Genomic DNA, 13,507 nt, shown 5'->3' on the forward strand with positions numbered 1-13,507 from the left:
TGAGAGCATGAAGCTGGCAGCCGAACACGCACAGGGCAATGGCGTGCTTGGGTATGTTTTGTATTTTAATTATGGATATGCCAGCATTGTCTTTGCATCAGGAGAAACCTGAGAGTGTGAAACCTGCAGCCGAACACGTCAGGGCAATGACCTGGAACGTGGGCCAGGCAGTGTTTCAGCACCATCCAACTCACCAGCACGGCCACTGGGATGAGCTCAGCGTGTCCTCCTGGGGGGGTGCTGAGGCCATCAGCACCTCTCTGCTCAGGGCGTCCCAGGGGCTTGTCCCTGCTGGTGGGGACATTGGGTTGGGTTTCACCAAGAGGAGCAGTCTCCAGCTTAAAGGTCCTGTCCTGGGGTCAGTTATGCTTTTGTGCAGAGAAAGCTGATGTATTTACACAGTCTGATTCCTCTGGGAAGAGGTCTGGAGCAATACTGGGGATGTATTTCTCAACCCAGTCTAACAGCCTGTGAGAACCGGCATTGCAGCAGGTCATCAGGGAAATGGAAAGCACCAAGCCAGAATATTCTGGACTCTGGAGGAGTATTTGGGGAAAAAGGCATCCAAGTCTGTCTCACGGCTGCCTGGTGCTAGAGGGAAGCGGAGCAGGGACCTGGCTTTTGTTGGTGCTCGGCTACGGCCTCAGTGCTGGATGAGAGCTGTGTATAAGAAGCTAAATTGCTGTCTGATGGAATGATGGTCTTGCAATGACCTGTGTGAGATTTCAGGCTGAACACCACAGGTCCAGATTTCTGATGGGTTTTGGGTCCAGCCAGCTCAGGGCCTTTTGGAGCAGCACCAGACCCAACACACCCAGTCCTGGGGCTGCGGCCACCCCTAGAGACAGCAGTAGGCAGGAGGCTGAGGAGCTCACAGAGCTCCTCTGGCAGGAATCAAGTCTGTTCTGCACTGTGCAACAGGCCCAGGAGCAGCTAGTACTGAACACCACGTCTGGGAAGAAGAGATTTCATCTTCCTTCCCCCTTTGCACAGGAGCCAGAGCCCCACACTCCACGAACTTCCAGCCTGGGCTCCCATTCTGATGTCTCCCAGCACCAGATGCTCCCAGCACCACCAGTATCCCCAGAAGCACACTGGTTCATGCCCCATCCTGCTGTGCTGGGGCGGTCCCCCCGACAATGGGGGCTGTGTTCGGCAGCACCGCCCGGCCCCGGCAGCCCACCTACACGCGCAAGCACGGCAGCAGCTTTCGCGCTGCGTGGCGAGTCGCACCCACAGCTGCCCCGGAACAAAGGGCAGCCCAGCTCTCGCTGCTCCAAAGGCGGGGATGCGCTTTGTGCGTGCCTCGTTGTGGGTTTTATTATTTGTTCGTGTTCCTTCGGGTAGCGGTGCTCCGGCGGTGCTGCTCAGCGTGGACACACGGTCGCTCGTGCCGTACAGGCTGTCCCCGCCGGAGGCGTCCGGGCCCTTCCCACATTGTTCTGCCCACGTCCTTTGGTCCTGAGCAGCTGGGTCCCTGCTGTTCCCGGCCACTCAAACTGCAGCACTGTGAATTTCTCTTCTGATATGCACAGCCCTCGTGTTCCCAGTCCTGGTGCAGTGATGGTGGGTAGGATGTGTGGTTTTGTACCAGTAGGGTGCGCAGATCCCTGCTTTGTGTCCTCTATAGGATCGGTGTTGGAGCTCAGTCCTTTCTGTATTGCCATTTCATGCAAAATCACCCCCATGTACGTGTGTGGAGATACCTCCTAAGTCTCTGTGCCAGGGCCCTTTTGCTTTATATCACAGACATTTCCCTTGTGTTGGCCAATGCACAGTCTCAAAGCAGTCTGTAGAGGTAAATGCCTGCTGCCTCACACCTTCCCTCCCGTGCTGTATCTGTGAATGAAGTGGGTTTTAAAGCATTTTGTGAAGCACCACTATGCGAGCAGAGCAAGGACACTAGAAATCATCTCGCTAAATCTCTGCGTGCAGTATTGGCTGGTTTCCTTTATAAGTCAAACATCTGCATAGTAACGGAAAGGCACAAAACCAGCTTATCCATTACTCAGTTTAAGCTGTAACTGGAGAAATGAACCGCTCCGAATAATGAAGGCTACAGATCAAAATCATGTCTTCCCTTAGACAGAAAGCTCAAGAAGTAATTTGAAAAGCTTTGTTCAGCATGACCTGGTCTCTGAGGACTGCAAAAGTCCTGGACATGACTTTAATTACTGGCCCGGTCCTATAATTATTTTGTCCTTCAACTATTTTTATTGCAACAGCTGGATTGGAAAATCCTTTGAATGAGCAAAAAAGATCAAAGCAACACTCCCCGTCCCGGCCCCTTCGCAACCTGTGGTCTGTAATTGGGTGTAACTGGGATGCAGCGGGCTGGCGACTTCGTTTGGGCTTCAGCCCAGGAGCAGGGACACAGATGGCCCGGGCCCATCTGAGCAGGGCGGCGAGGAGGCTCTGCCTCAGACCCATCCTTGGAATGCAGGTGTCTCTGCAGGGTCAGGAATGCCAAACGGTTAATCTTGGAAGCTGAGCAGCTTGCTCTCTTAATGCTTCAAAAATCCTGGCCTGCGTGTTTGGCCTGCAGAGGGGTAGGAGGGAGGCTCACGGTTCTTCCCCATCCCTTCCAATTCAACAAATGTGACAGCTTTCAGACGTTCGCTGCGGTTACAGGGCGCGACGCAGGAACAGCATCTCCCTTAGGGAGAGCAAAACCCAGGGTGAACGGAGAAACAATTCAGCACTGCCAGTCCCCCGTAAGGGTAACGGGGAAAGTGGCCTTAAAAGTTGTCTCGCGCCGGGTTTGATGCTGTCTGGGGTTCGGGAGAGCTGCGAGAGCCATGTGTCAGGGCCCTTTATTTGCCGTGACATCTGCTCCCCGCCGGCTCCCCCAGCAGCTTTCCCCGCGGTACCCAGAGCCCGGCGCTCACCGGGTTTAGTCTGTCGTGCTGGGCCCCCCTCCCCTCTGCTCTTGCACCGGTCGGGGCTCGGGAACAGCTGAAGGGGCAGCAGCATCCCGGGCCGTGTCGGGTTATTTATATTTCATGAAGACGGGCTCCTCGTGCTTGCCAAATGGCCTCTGAGCACCGCTCTCCTGCCTGGTGACACGGCGCAGGGCTGCGCACGGAGACGGGGAGGAGCAGCGAGGAGCCAGGCTGGGGATTTTCCACTGCTCGCTGCCCTGGCACTATTTCTGTCCTTAGCCGAGAGAGCTGTCTGCACGTCTCCTGCCCGGCATTTATAGCTCTATTACGGACAGGGCTGTAACTCAGCCGCGAGGCAACCTCTGTGCCACGCTAGCCTTTCTAAGGGGATTGTTATCGTACAAATAGGGTGATTTATCCTCCTTTCTGCTGTCTTTTAATCTGCAGTGACTCCGTGGGTTTATCAAGAGTGAAATAAAATGAATGGGCGTGAAGACCCCAAGTGATGTGCTGCCCATCCCCAGGTGTTGGGATGGCTGCTTCGGGGAGTCCTTGGAGCACAGGGGCCAGGATGAGGGCTCAGGGAGAGGAGTGGATGGAGTGTGGCTCAAAACGGGTTTATTTTGGTCAGGGGAGGTCCTGCCATGCCCCAAACCTGCAGGCACTGAGCCAGCTGTGGGATGCTACATGCGAGGGTGAAGGCATCATCTCAGCGCCCGACCCCGGGGCAGCCTCCTGCCCCTTAGCGCTGCCTCCAGCCCAGCTGGAAAACTGAGGAAAAGCAGCAGGCTCACTCACAAAGTGAGGCTGCATCTGGGCTCTGCTCTCCTTGGCCCCAAAATATCCCTGTAGTGTTGCAATGCGTGGCGTTGTATCGGGAAGAGGAACGGCAGGGCCGTGTTGTTCACCATCAGCCGTGCTGGAGCACGTTTCAGGCCCTCATTGGTGCTGGGTCCGTGTGGCGTTGCTTTCTTCAGCAAAATCCAACTCGTCATTTTAACCCAGAATAAAAGCTGGGGTTTGCTCTTTGCTAGGTGTTTCTTGTGCGTAAATACGATTAATTTTTTTTAACAGCAAAACATCCTTTTTCTTTTCTCCTGTGGGAACTGGCCAGTGGTTTTTTCTCTTGCCCTGGGGAGCTTTCCTTCAGTCCCTGGGACCAAAAGAGGTGAGCCCCGTAAGTCTGACTTCGTCCACGGCACAAAGCAGGGCTTGGGAGGACAGCGACCACGGGCTGGTACCTGACTCACCAGAGCCTGGGAGCTATTTCTGGCACCATTAGCAGCCCCATCCCTCTGCACAAATGCGTTTGGATCACAAGCACTCTCTCCCCGCAGCTGCCAGAAGGAGGAAGGCAGGAAATGGGGCCGTAAAAGCGCGGTGACCTCTGCTCTGTGTGTTTTGCAGCTGAGGACCCAAGCAGCCCTCCTGCACGTGCCAGTGGCCTCGGGGGACACAGCTGAGGTCGTGGCCTTGTCTCGACGTCCAAGATGGTCTTGCACAGACCCCACCTCACCTGCGCAGGGATAGCCTTCGCCCTGTACCTCCACCACCTCGTCAGCGCCATCGAAGTCCCTCTGGATTGTAAGTTACATTTTCCCCCTCTAATAATTTCTGCTTGAATGGGAGATGAGGCAGAGCTGAGAAGTGCACGGAGCAGGCAGCTTTTCTGCTCCAGCCTGAGTTTTTTTTTTCTGTTGTTTGTCTTGGGGTATTTTTCCTTTTATACATGTGCCCTGCAGGAAGTCTCCTCGGTCACTGCCAGCTGCAGTCAGTCTGTCTCAGCAGCTGAGCAAAGGACCTGCAGCCGCCCACCAAACTGGGTCAGAGCAGCAGAGCCACGCTGGGGAGCAAACCAGGCCCCAACAGGCCTTTAGCCCCTTGGTTTAAGTGGAGCATCCCAGGATTTTTCTCTCTCTGTCGGGACTTTTTGGTTAATTATGCAACAGGAGTTATATTTTATTCAGAAGCACAAGAGTTGGGGGATATGGAGCGAGGAGGAAGGGGTCATGGGATGCTGTTTCTGCTGAATGAGCATCTTCAGGCCAGCACACGGAAAATGGATGACTTGTTTGGATGTGCCTGGGATGGGGGTTTGTACCGAGAGTGTGCTGCTAAGTCATGGCTCAGAGGCTCCAGTCCAGCTACTCTTCTGGAAACCAGTTTCATAATTGCTTTGTGTCCCAGCTTCCTCCTGTAGAGGCAGTTAATAATAATCAGGCTGTAGCTGCAGGGAATCTATTCTGACAGCGCAATGTACAGAAATCCTCCAGCGAGCAGTGCATTAGTAGAAAAAGCCCAGCTTTCTGCTGAAGTGCCAGGGTTGTTCTTGATGGCAGAAATTTCTCCCGTGTGGGTTGCTGCCTGCAGAGCCCCGAGGGTGCTGGCTGTACCCGGGGTACCTCCACTGGGCAGTGAAAAGCGAAGGAAAATCTTGAGACAGTGGCTTTTGGCTGAAATTTGGGAATAAATGATGAGAAGGAATAGGAAAGCTCAGGTTTGCCGAGGGGAATAGATAGTTGTGGAACTTAAATGCGTAAGGTGGGGATCCCAGTGCAATCACTTGTCTGTGCACGACTTGAGTCCAAGTTGCTGCTCTGCTCTGTTCCAGATGGTTGTGGAAGAACAAATCTGGTCCTGGGGTCACTGGGACAGAAGCACGGCACTCTTGTTCCCAGCAGTGGGAATTTATGTGGTGCACACAGCCCGGCGGTTCCTTCCAGGCCTGGCCTTGTTCACATCTGTAACGTTTCAGAAGTGAAGGCAGCCGGCCTGGAAGTAGGGGCCAGTGCCGTTGGCCAAAACTGAAGGCATTTGCAAACAGCACTCTTCTGCTGTTTCTTGTGCTTCCTATCAGAAATGGAGTAATTTTGATATTTGTGTGCAATGTGACCTTAGAAAAGTAAGAGAAATGCTGACAGCTGGTGGAGAACTGCTCAAGGCAGCCTTGCTCTGCAGCTCACCATTTCCCTGGCCTCCTCCTCCCAGCTGCCCAGCACCGTCACCTCCTTAATGAGCCTCTTCCTGCCATCCCTTGAGTGGCAGATATTGGTACATACACGGCCCAAAACCTGCAGAGACTCTGTGGAGCTCCATGGAGATTGCTGTCTTTTTAAGCTTCCCTAGGTGCTTTTCCCCTGCCCCACCCCTAACAAGGTTTATTCTTAGGATAAAATCTTGCCTGCCGCTGTCCCAGATATACATATGTGCCTGTTTTGCTGGATTCTACAGGCACCTTCTCCAAGTTTGACCATCACCCATAAAGCCAGCTCAGGGTTTATCAGCTTTGGGGTGGTGAAATGGGGAAACGGGGGTCAGCCTGGCCATCGGGAAGGGGGTGACATTGCCAACTCCTGCGGCTGACCCGCTGGACCATGGGGCCACCTATTCCCCAGGTGAGCCCACCCGGTGCCTTGTGCCCTCTGATCAACCCTGCCAAAAAACAGAGGCTCCCCAGGCAGTTAGCAGCTCATGGGATGCTCGGCAGCAGCTTCTGCCATATAACACTAAGCAGGTAGATCAGAACGTGCTGGAACTGTGAAGTGAATTGTGCATAATATTTGCAGAACCTCCAATAGCAGTATTATGTTTGTGTGTGTGCATAATACATCTATACAGGTTTGTTCCTCAGTTAACCTTTTTTCTTCTTTTTCATTACGCTTGCACTTTGGAAATAACAGCAAATATTCAGAGTGAATGTAAGTGCTGCCCTCGCCTTCTGTCTGTACATTTTATTCTCCTCTGCATGTCTGGAACGGCACGAGGGGTCGGGGCTGGTGACGGCTGTGGCTTGGTGCGGGGTGTGCCTGGGGCATTGCCTGCTCCTGTGCGGGGCTGGTGACAGTGAGGAGGGCAGAGGTGACAAGTAGCACGCACCCCACACGTGCTCCTGGTGGCTTCTTCAGATGTTGGAGGGCTCTGCACCACAAATTTCACATCTGGCCTGGGGAAGATGCCCAGATCTGCTGCAGGACAGCAGGAAGAGGCTTCTCCCTCTCTCCATGACCTCCCTCACCGCTGTCATTTGCTTTGCAGTGCCTCAGCCCCCCACGATCACCAAGCAGTCCGTGAAGGACTACATCGTGGACCCGCGGGACAACATCTTCATTGAATGTGAAGCCAAAGGGAACCCCGTTCCCACGTAAGTGCCTCTGTGCTGGGGCCCTGCAGTTTGTTAGCACTGGCCCTGGAGCAGCTGAGGTTCCAGGCAGGGCAGGTCGTCCACAAAGCCAGCAGAGCTGTGCCACTGACACCAGTTGGAACAGGTAAAGCTCTCAGCAGCCATGTACCAACCTCTCCCCTCTCCTCCCAGCTTTTCCTGGACGCGGAACGGGAAGTTCTTCAACGTGGCCAAGGACCCCAAGGTGTCCATGAGGCGGCGGTCGGGGACGTTGGTCATTGACTTCCACAGCGGGGGGCGGCCGGAGGACTATGAGGGCGAGTACCAGTGCTTCGCCCGCAACGACTACGGCACCGCGCTCTCCAGCAAAATCCACCTCCAGGTGTCCAGTGAGTAGGGGGCACGAGGGGGGGCCAAGGAAAGCAAGGGCTGCTTTGTAGGAGATACATGGACAGCACCTGGTGCTCAAACATCTCAGCCTGTTGCATTTTTACCTGCACTGGGATGCATCCAGCCACAGGGCAGAGATAAAACCCAAGGGATTAGGGCTGTAGCTCAACAGCAAATGCTCATTATGGGTTTAAGGGAAGCTTGCAGGCACAGAAATGAAGTTTGCATCGAGGCCGTTCCATTGAAACCAGGCCAGGCCCAGCGGGATGGAGGAGGGAAGGGATCTGCAAGGCGGCTGCCATGCCCTCCTCACTGGTGTCTGTGTTTCCCGTGGCAGAGTCTCCCCTGTGGCCCAAGGAGAAGGTGGATGTGATCGAGGTCGATGAAGGTGCTCCGCTGAGCCTGCAGTGCAACCCGCCGCCCGGCCTGCCCTCTCCCGTCATCTTCTGGATGAGCAGCTGTGAGTTGGGGAAGCCCCTGCCCAGCCCGAGCCCCTGCTCCCCTCCATCACTCACCTGCAGGGTTTATTTACCTTAATTATGTTAGAGTCGTTATTGCTGGCTCAGAGCAGGGTGGCACCCATACGTGGCTTGGGTCGGGGGTTTGCTTTTCGCCTTCATGGGGTCACCCACCTGCAGGAGGCTCTGACTTGTCCAAATCCCCCCAGCCATGGAGCCCATCCACCAGGATAAGCGCGTCTCCCAGGGCCAGAACGGCGACCTCTACTTCTCCAACGTCATGCTGCAGGACGCCCAGACCGACTACAGCTGCAACGCCCGCTTCCACTTCACCCACACCATCCAGCAGAAAAACCCCTACACCCTCAAGGTGAAAACCAGTAAGTGTCACGGTGATCGCTGGGGGTGGGTGTCCCCCAGCCTCCCTCGGGAAGGGTTCTCCTTTCAGACACCGTTTCAGCCCTTGACATCCCTGAGACCTATCAGGCAGAAGAAAGGTGTCCTTCCCTTTGTTCAGGATGGTAGAAGTTGGGATGAGGACTGGTAGGACCCGGGCTGCTGCCCCGCGATGAGGGGGAGCTGGTTTCCTCCCAGTACCCCAGGGAGATGCCCGGTGCAGGTACCACAGCGTCCGTGCGACTGGGATGAACTGGAAAGCACTGCAAGGCAGATGGGACATTCTCCCATCCTTAGGGAGAAGTACAATGCCAAGGGATCTTTCCCAAGTTTGAAACACAAACCGTAGCCTTTGTTTGCACCAGGTTTAGATTTATGGGGAACCCCCAGCCATGTTGGTGCTGTACAGGGGGACCGAGTGTGTGTCCGTTGCCTGACCAACAAGCCCCTCACATGGCTTGGGACTTAGTGGATGGCCAGGAGCTGATGCTCAGCTCTGGGACATGGCAACAGCAGGGCTGGAGCCTTTGGGCCTGAGTGGGTACACACGGCATGTGCTCAGGATGGCAGGCGATGCCTGGGACATGCTCAGGATGGCCAGCCATCCTCGGTGAGGAGCATCCCTGGGGGGCAGGAGGAGCAGGAGCACTGCTCCACCTCACCCTTCCATGGGCAGATCCCCCTGGTAGCCTCCCCTGCAGCAGGAAGGCTGCTCAGGGGGAGGCCAGTTTCCGATGCCAGGGCACTTTCCACCACCCAGCTGGTGGGAACATGGGCAGGGGGCCGCCAGCTGAGCACTGCAGGGCACGAAGCTCTTGCAATGGTGCTTCCATCACATGCACAGCACCAGTACAATCCCGGCTGCGAGTGGTGTGAGAGCTGGCAATATAAACGCTGTAAGCAGGCACTTTGCTGGTGGTGAGGAGTGTGCGCATGTAATTCACTCTGAATATTACTTGTCCGTTAGCAGAGCTGGCAAAATAATGCCAACATTTACCTCCTGCTGAAGGACCGAGTCCTGAGTTAGCAGGAGCTGCAGAAATTCTGGCAAAGAAAAATAAAACGGAGAAATGCTGGGGGATTTCTGTGCAGGCAGATACAAGCAGCTACGCCCTGATGCCTCCACAGCATCTGCTCCCAGGAAGCTTTCCTTTGGAAATTTCTGTTGCGTTATCAGATGCAGATGCCACATCAGACCCCCAACCCCTCCTCCCTCCCCCCCCCCAAGAAACCCTTGCAAGTTAAAGAACCAAGGCTCCAATTTTTGGTCTGCTATGATTTAAAAAATCTCTATATGCACAGCATCCAGAGGAGATGAGTTTGTCTCAAGATGTTTGGTGACCTCTGCTTTAAGCCATGAGCATCAGCTCTCTTAGAAAAGTCACAGGCTGCTGGAAAATGATCACATGCGCTTGCTATGCATCTTCTTGATGCAAGGAGAGAAAAATGCAAGGACTGGGGTGAGCAACATGCCCGTGCCAATTTTCCTGTGGAGCATTTTTCTGGTGGCTCAGAGCTCGGGCAGCTGCCGGGCTCCTTTACCCCCCCATGCAGGAGTCCGTGGGTCAGGAGGGCTGTCAGTGGCTGGCAGTAAATGGGAGCAGCGTGCTATTGAGGGGCTGATGGTTTCGCATGGAACACAATCTACTTTAATTGTCTGGTAATTAAAAGGGATTTTGTAGTAGATTATGTTTTTAAAGCCTAATTGTTGTTATTTTTTTATTTGTTCTTGTTCTCTGTGCCTTTCTGCACCATTACGCTGCTGCTTAGCTGTGTCCAGCCTGCTCTATGCTGGAATGAAGTAGCAGGAATGCTCTTACCTCCCTGAGAGAAAAATCATTTTCTTCTCAAAATTGAACTGAATTTTTTTTTCGAAGATACAGATGCCATTATACCCAGAGAAAAACACTTTGAGGAAATGTTTGTGAAACGATTAGGTGGTGTTTTTCGTGTATTTAACTGTCTCTCCGTTTCTTAGGAGGAAAACAATCTCCTTTTCCTCTCCTGTGTTGTCGTGTTATGTTGCTGTTTGTCTCCTAAGGCAGCCGTGCTCCGAGTGCCTCTCTATCGCTTCTGCTGCCTGCCCTGTCCCCGGGGCCGTGGCTCTGGTCCCCGTGTCACCTTGCCCCGTGCCCCTGCGCACCGCTGCGCGCTCCGTGCCACTCGGTATGCTCACGCTCTTTTGTTTATTGCAGAGAAACCCCATAACGAAACGTCCTTACGAAATCACACTGACATGTACAGTGGTGAGTCTACACTGGCTTCTGGAGCCCCTCCCGTGTTAACCCCCCTGTGCCTAACCTGACTCACCCCGTGCTAACCGAGCGTTGGGCTGGCTGCAAGCAGCATCCCCGTGCCTCCCGTGTGCGCGCCCCCGCTGGATGCGTGTGGTCCCTTCTGTCATCTGTCACCCAAACTTTGCCAAAACCAATGCGAGGAAGCGAGCCGAACAACCCAACGGTGACCAAATCCCCTCCAAGTTTTGACGCCTTGAAATGATCGAGGTTTAAGCTAATTAACTGGATACGCAGAGCTCAGCTCGGGAGGTATTTGGGTTAATAGGATCTGGCACAAGTGGAAATGTCCGGGGGTGAGCGAGTCCAGCGCCTTGTCCTCAGGAAAGGCTCCTGAATTAAAGATAAGACCCACGATCCCTATTTTCACTGTGCTCAGAACGAGCATCTATTGCACTTGGAGCCGAACATGGGCACTGGCTGACAGTTAAAAAAAGCAGTGGATGGTTTCCTCAGCGCTTTGTGTCTTTGTGGTGTGGTTACACATGTTGAGCTGGGAGGTTCCCTTTGGAGACTGCATTTGTGCGGCTCCCTGGGGCACGATCCTGTCCCTGAAAATAGATGGGAAGCGATGGGACAACCCAGGCGAGGTGGGCAAACATCCTGGGCTGGTTTCACTGCTCGGGGAAGCAGAATGGGGAGAAGGGGCTGCTTGCTCACGATACTGGGAGCGCAGCGGTCAGCAGGGAGTGCTGGGGATCCTGGTGTGCCCACGTCTCATCCTCTGCCCCGTGTTTTGCCCCCCAGAGCCCCAGGTTTCTTCGTGCCCCTGCTCTGGGCCAGGCAGGAGAGCCGGGCTGGGGTGGGCTTCGGTGCCGTGGGAGCATAAATACGAGCTCAAGTGGTGCTGAGCAGCGATTTGCCTCCTGGCTTTTGTCTTTGCTAGAAGCACATGCTTGGTTTGGGAACAGGCACCGGGATCTTGTTGCCTACCAAAGGTTGGGGCAAGGGGGATCTGACCCTGAGCCAGACCCGAGGTTCTCCTGCGCATGTTGCCAAGTGACACAGCCACGGGGGATCTCTCTCCCCCCGCAACTACTCCTCTGAGAGGCAGAGATGGCTGAGAGAGAGCAAAGGGAAAACATTTCTGGCTGGAGATGGGGCCTTGATCTGGATGGGAGGCTTATTAGAGGGGCCTGAGCGTGATGAGGACCTGAGGACCTGGGGACAGGCTGGGCACGGTCCGAAAGCATTTGCAGAAACGGCTGTGAAAGGGGTTTGCAGGCAAAACCAGCTTCAATGGGAAGAGCACAAATTGAATCATGTTTAATAGAGGCCCGTGGGAGGAGACGTCTCCCTGGTAAGGCGCACGGCGGCGAGGGCCGTAAATACAGCTTGTGCCTCCCCGAGCGACAGGAGCAGCGCGGGCGGTGTTTGTGCTTCGAAGGGAACTCACGACTCCGTGTCTGCAGCCCTCGTGGGCTCAGGGGAGAGTCCTGTGCTGGTCGGGGTCCCTCAGTCTCCCACTACACCTGTGTGCATGGGGAGAAGGGAAGGTAGCAGTCAGGTGGCCAGGTACGAAATGGAGACCTTATCTGCACAGGCTCATAGATTTCTACTGATTTCTCTTTGTAGCTGCCTAGAATAAACTGCCTGCTCCTGGCGCTGGATGGGCTGTTTGCACTTAATGTCCCCTGGAACGTTTTATGGGTCTGGTGGATTCAAACCCCCAACCCAAGCCCTCTCAACGACCTGTGCAAAAGTGAGCTGCAAACCAGAAACGTCTTAATAATTCATGAACCGGAGAAAAAGCCCTGATCCTCGGCCCTTTTTCTCGTTGATAACCCCATGTTTCTGCCCACAACGATGTCTCTGGGTGCTGAAACCCACCGTAGCGTGGCAAGGAGCCTTAGGGGGAAGGGCAGTGTGGGACAGAAACCTGGTATTTAGGAATCTGGGAGGTTTTGGGGTAGCTGAAGCCTTTGCAGAGCGGGATGCAGCCAAGCTGGGAGGCACCGTCCCCTCCCCTGGAGCCTGCCCCGGAGCTGTCATGCCCCTCGGGGACATGGGTGGGCAAGTGCAGGGGGTGGGTGATGTCCAGGACAGCACCCATGGGACCAGGCTGGTGGTGGGTATGTGGCTGAGCCCCCTTACCCCACAGCTCAGAGTGGGAGCAGTCGATTCCCCCCTGCAAAGAGGAATTACCCCGGCAAACTGCAGCTCTGAAAGAAAAAAAGGATCTCCAAGGATTGAGAATTTTATTAGCAGGAGTTCATCACCTTTTTAAATAATGGAAGTGAAAGTCTTTTGTTCTTCTTTTTGGCAAACCTGTGGGATGTTTGCAAGCTGGCTGGCTGTGCAGGAGGCGAGCAGATGGGATGTGTCCGGGTGCGCATGTTCCTGTTATCGCCTTTAAGTGGGAACGATCTGCAAGTCGATGTGCAATTTTTAAGTGCTGTCAGGTCGGGACTTTGGGGAGGGGGCACTTGGCTCCTCCGCGGCGAGAAGCGGCTGGTTTTGAGATGTTTTATTTGCAGCTGAATGGGTCCAATTTCATAGAGGTGGGGGCAACAGCAGCAATCTATTGGAAGCAGAGCCTTATTTTTGAGCACAAATAAACAGCTGTGGGATTTATTCTTCTGTTCCATCCAAGCAGAGGAGTGAGACGTTGCTTTTTGTCTGACAGCTTCCAGCTGTAGCTGCCAGGAGCTCAGAGCTCGTACCTCTGCCCGAGATAATTTCTGGCCATGCCCTATTAGAAATAGCAAAACCTTTATCTGTAGTGCTCTGCTAAGGCAAAAGCTTCTCAGCTACGCAGTGTCGTTGTTAGGTTTATTAAACAAGTGGATAGCATACTAATTTATCTCCCTTATATTTAATGTTCATCATTAATATATGGCTCGTAAAATTTGGCTTGCACTGCTGCTTATCTCTTCCAGTTATGCCCTGGCCCCCCGAGCAAACGGGTTCATCGCAGTGAGGCACCCAGCCTGTCCAACCAGGCTGCAGATTGCTGGCGAATAAAAG

General features: G+C 54.2%; 1 protein-coding gene across 24 annotated transcripts in view; it reads left to right on the forward strand.

Moving 5' to 3' along the window:
- Nucleotides 1-13,507, forward strand: part of NFASC (neurofascin) — an 81,573-nt gene that overhangs the window by 28,357 nt on the left and 39,709 nt on the right. For 10 of the 24 annotated variants that reach the window (XM_035346914.1, XM_035346917.1, XM_035346922.1 and 7 more), the window contains exons 2-8: nucleotides 4,290-4,466; nucleotides 6,563-6,580; nucleotides 6,918-7,023; nucleotides 7,195-7,391; nucleotides 7,730-7,852; nucleotides 8,060-8,230; nucleotides 10,442-10,492. In XM_035346914.1, the coding sequence (XP_035202805.1) occupies nucleotides 4,373-4,466; nucleotides 6,563-6,580; nucleotides 6,918-7,023; nucleotides 7,195-7,391; nucleotides 7,730-7,852; nucleotides 8,060-8,230; nucleotides 10,442-10,492 (760 nt within the window). In that variant the 5' untranslated portion in view covers nucleotides 4,290-4,372. The remainder of the gene's footprint in view (nucleotides 1-4,289; nucleotides 4,467-6,562; nucleotides 6,581-6,917; nucleotides 7,024-7,194; nucleotides 7,392-7,729; nucleotides 7,853-8,059; nucleotides 8,231-10,441; nucleotides 10,493-13,507) is intronic. The other 14 variants (XM_035346920.1, XM_035346938.1, XM_035346924.1 and 11 more) reach the window with 3 other exon arrangements.

This window comes from Oxyura jamaicensis, chromosome 26 (assembly GCF_011077185.1).
Source record: "Oxyura jamaicensis isolate SHBP4307 breed ruddy duck chromosome 26, BPBGC_Ojam_1.0, whole genome shotgun sequence".
Classification (NCBI taxonomy): Eukaryota; Metazoa; Chordata; class Aves; order Anseriformes; family Anatidae; genus Oxyura; species Oxyura jamaicensis.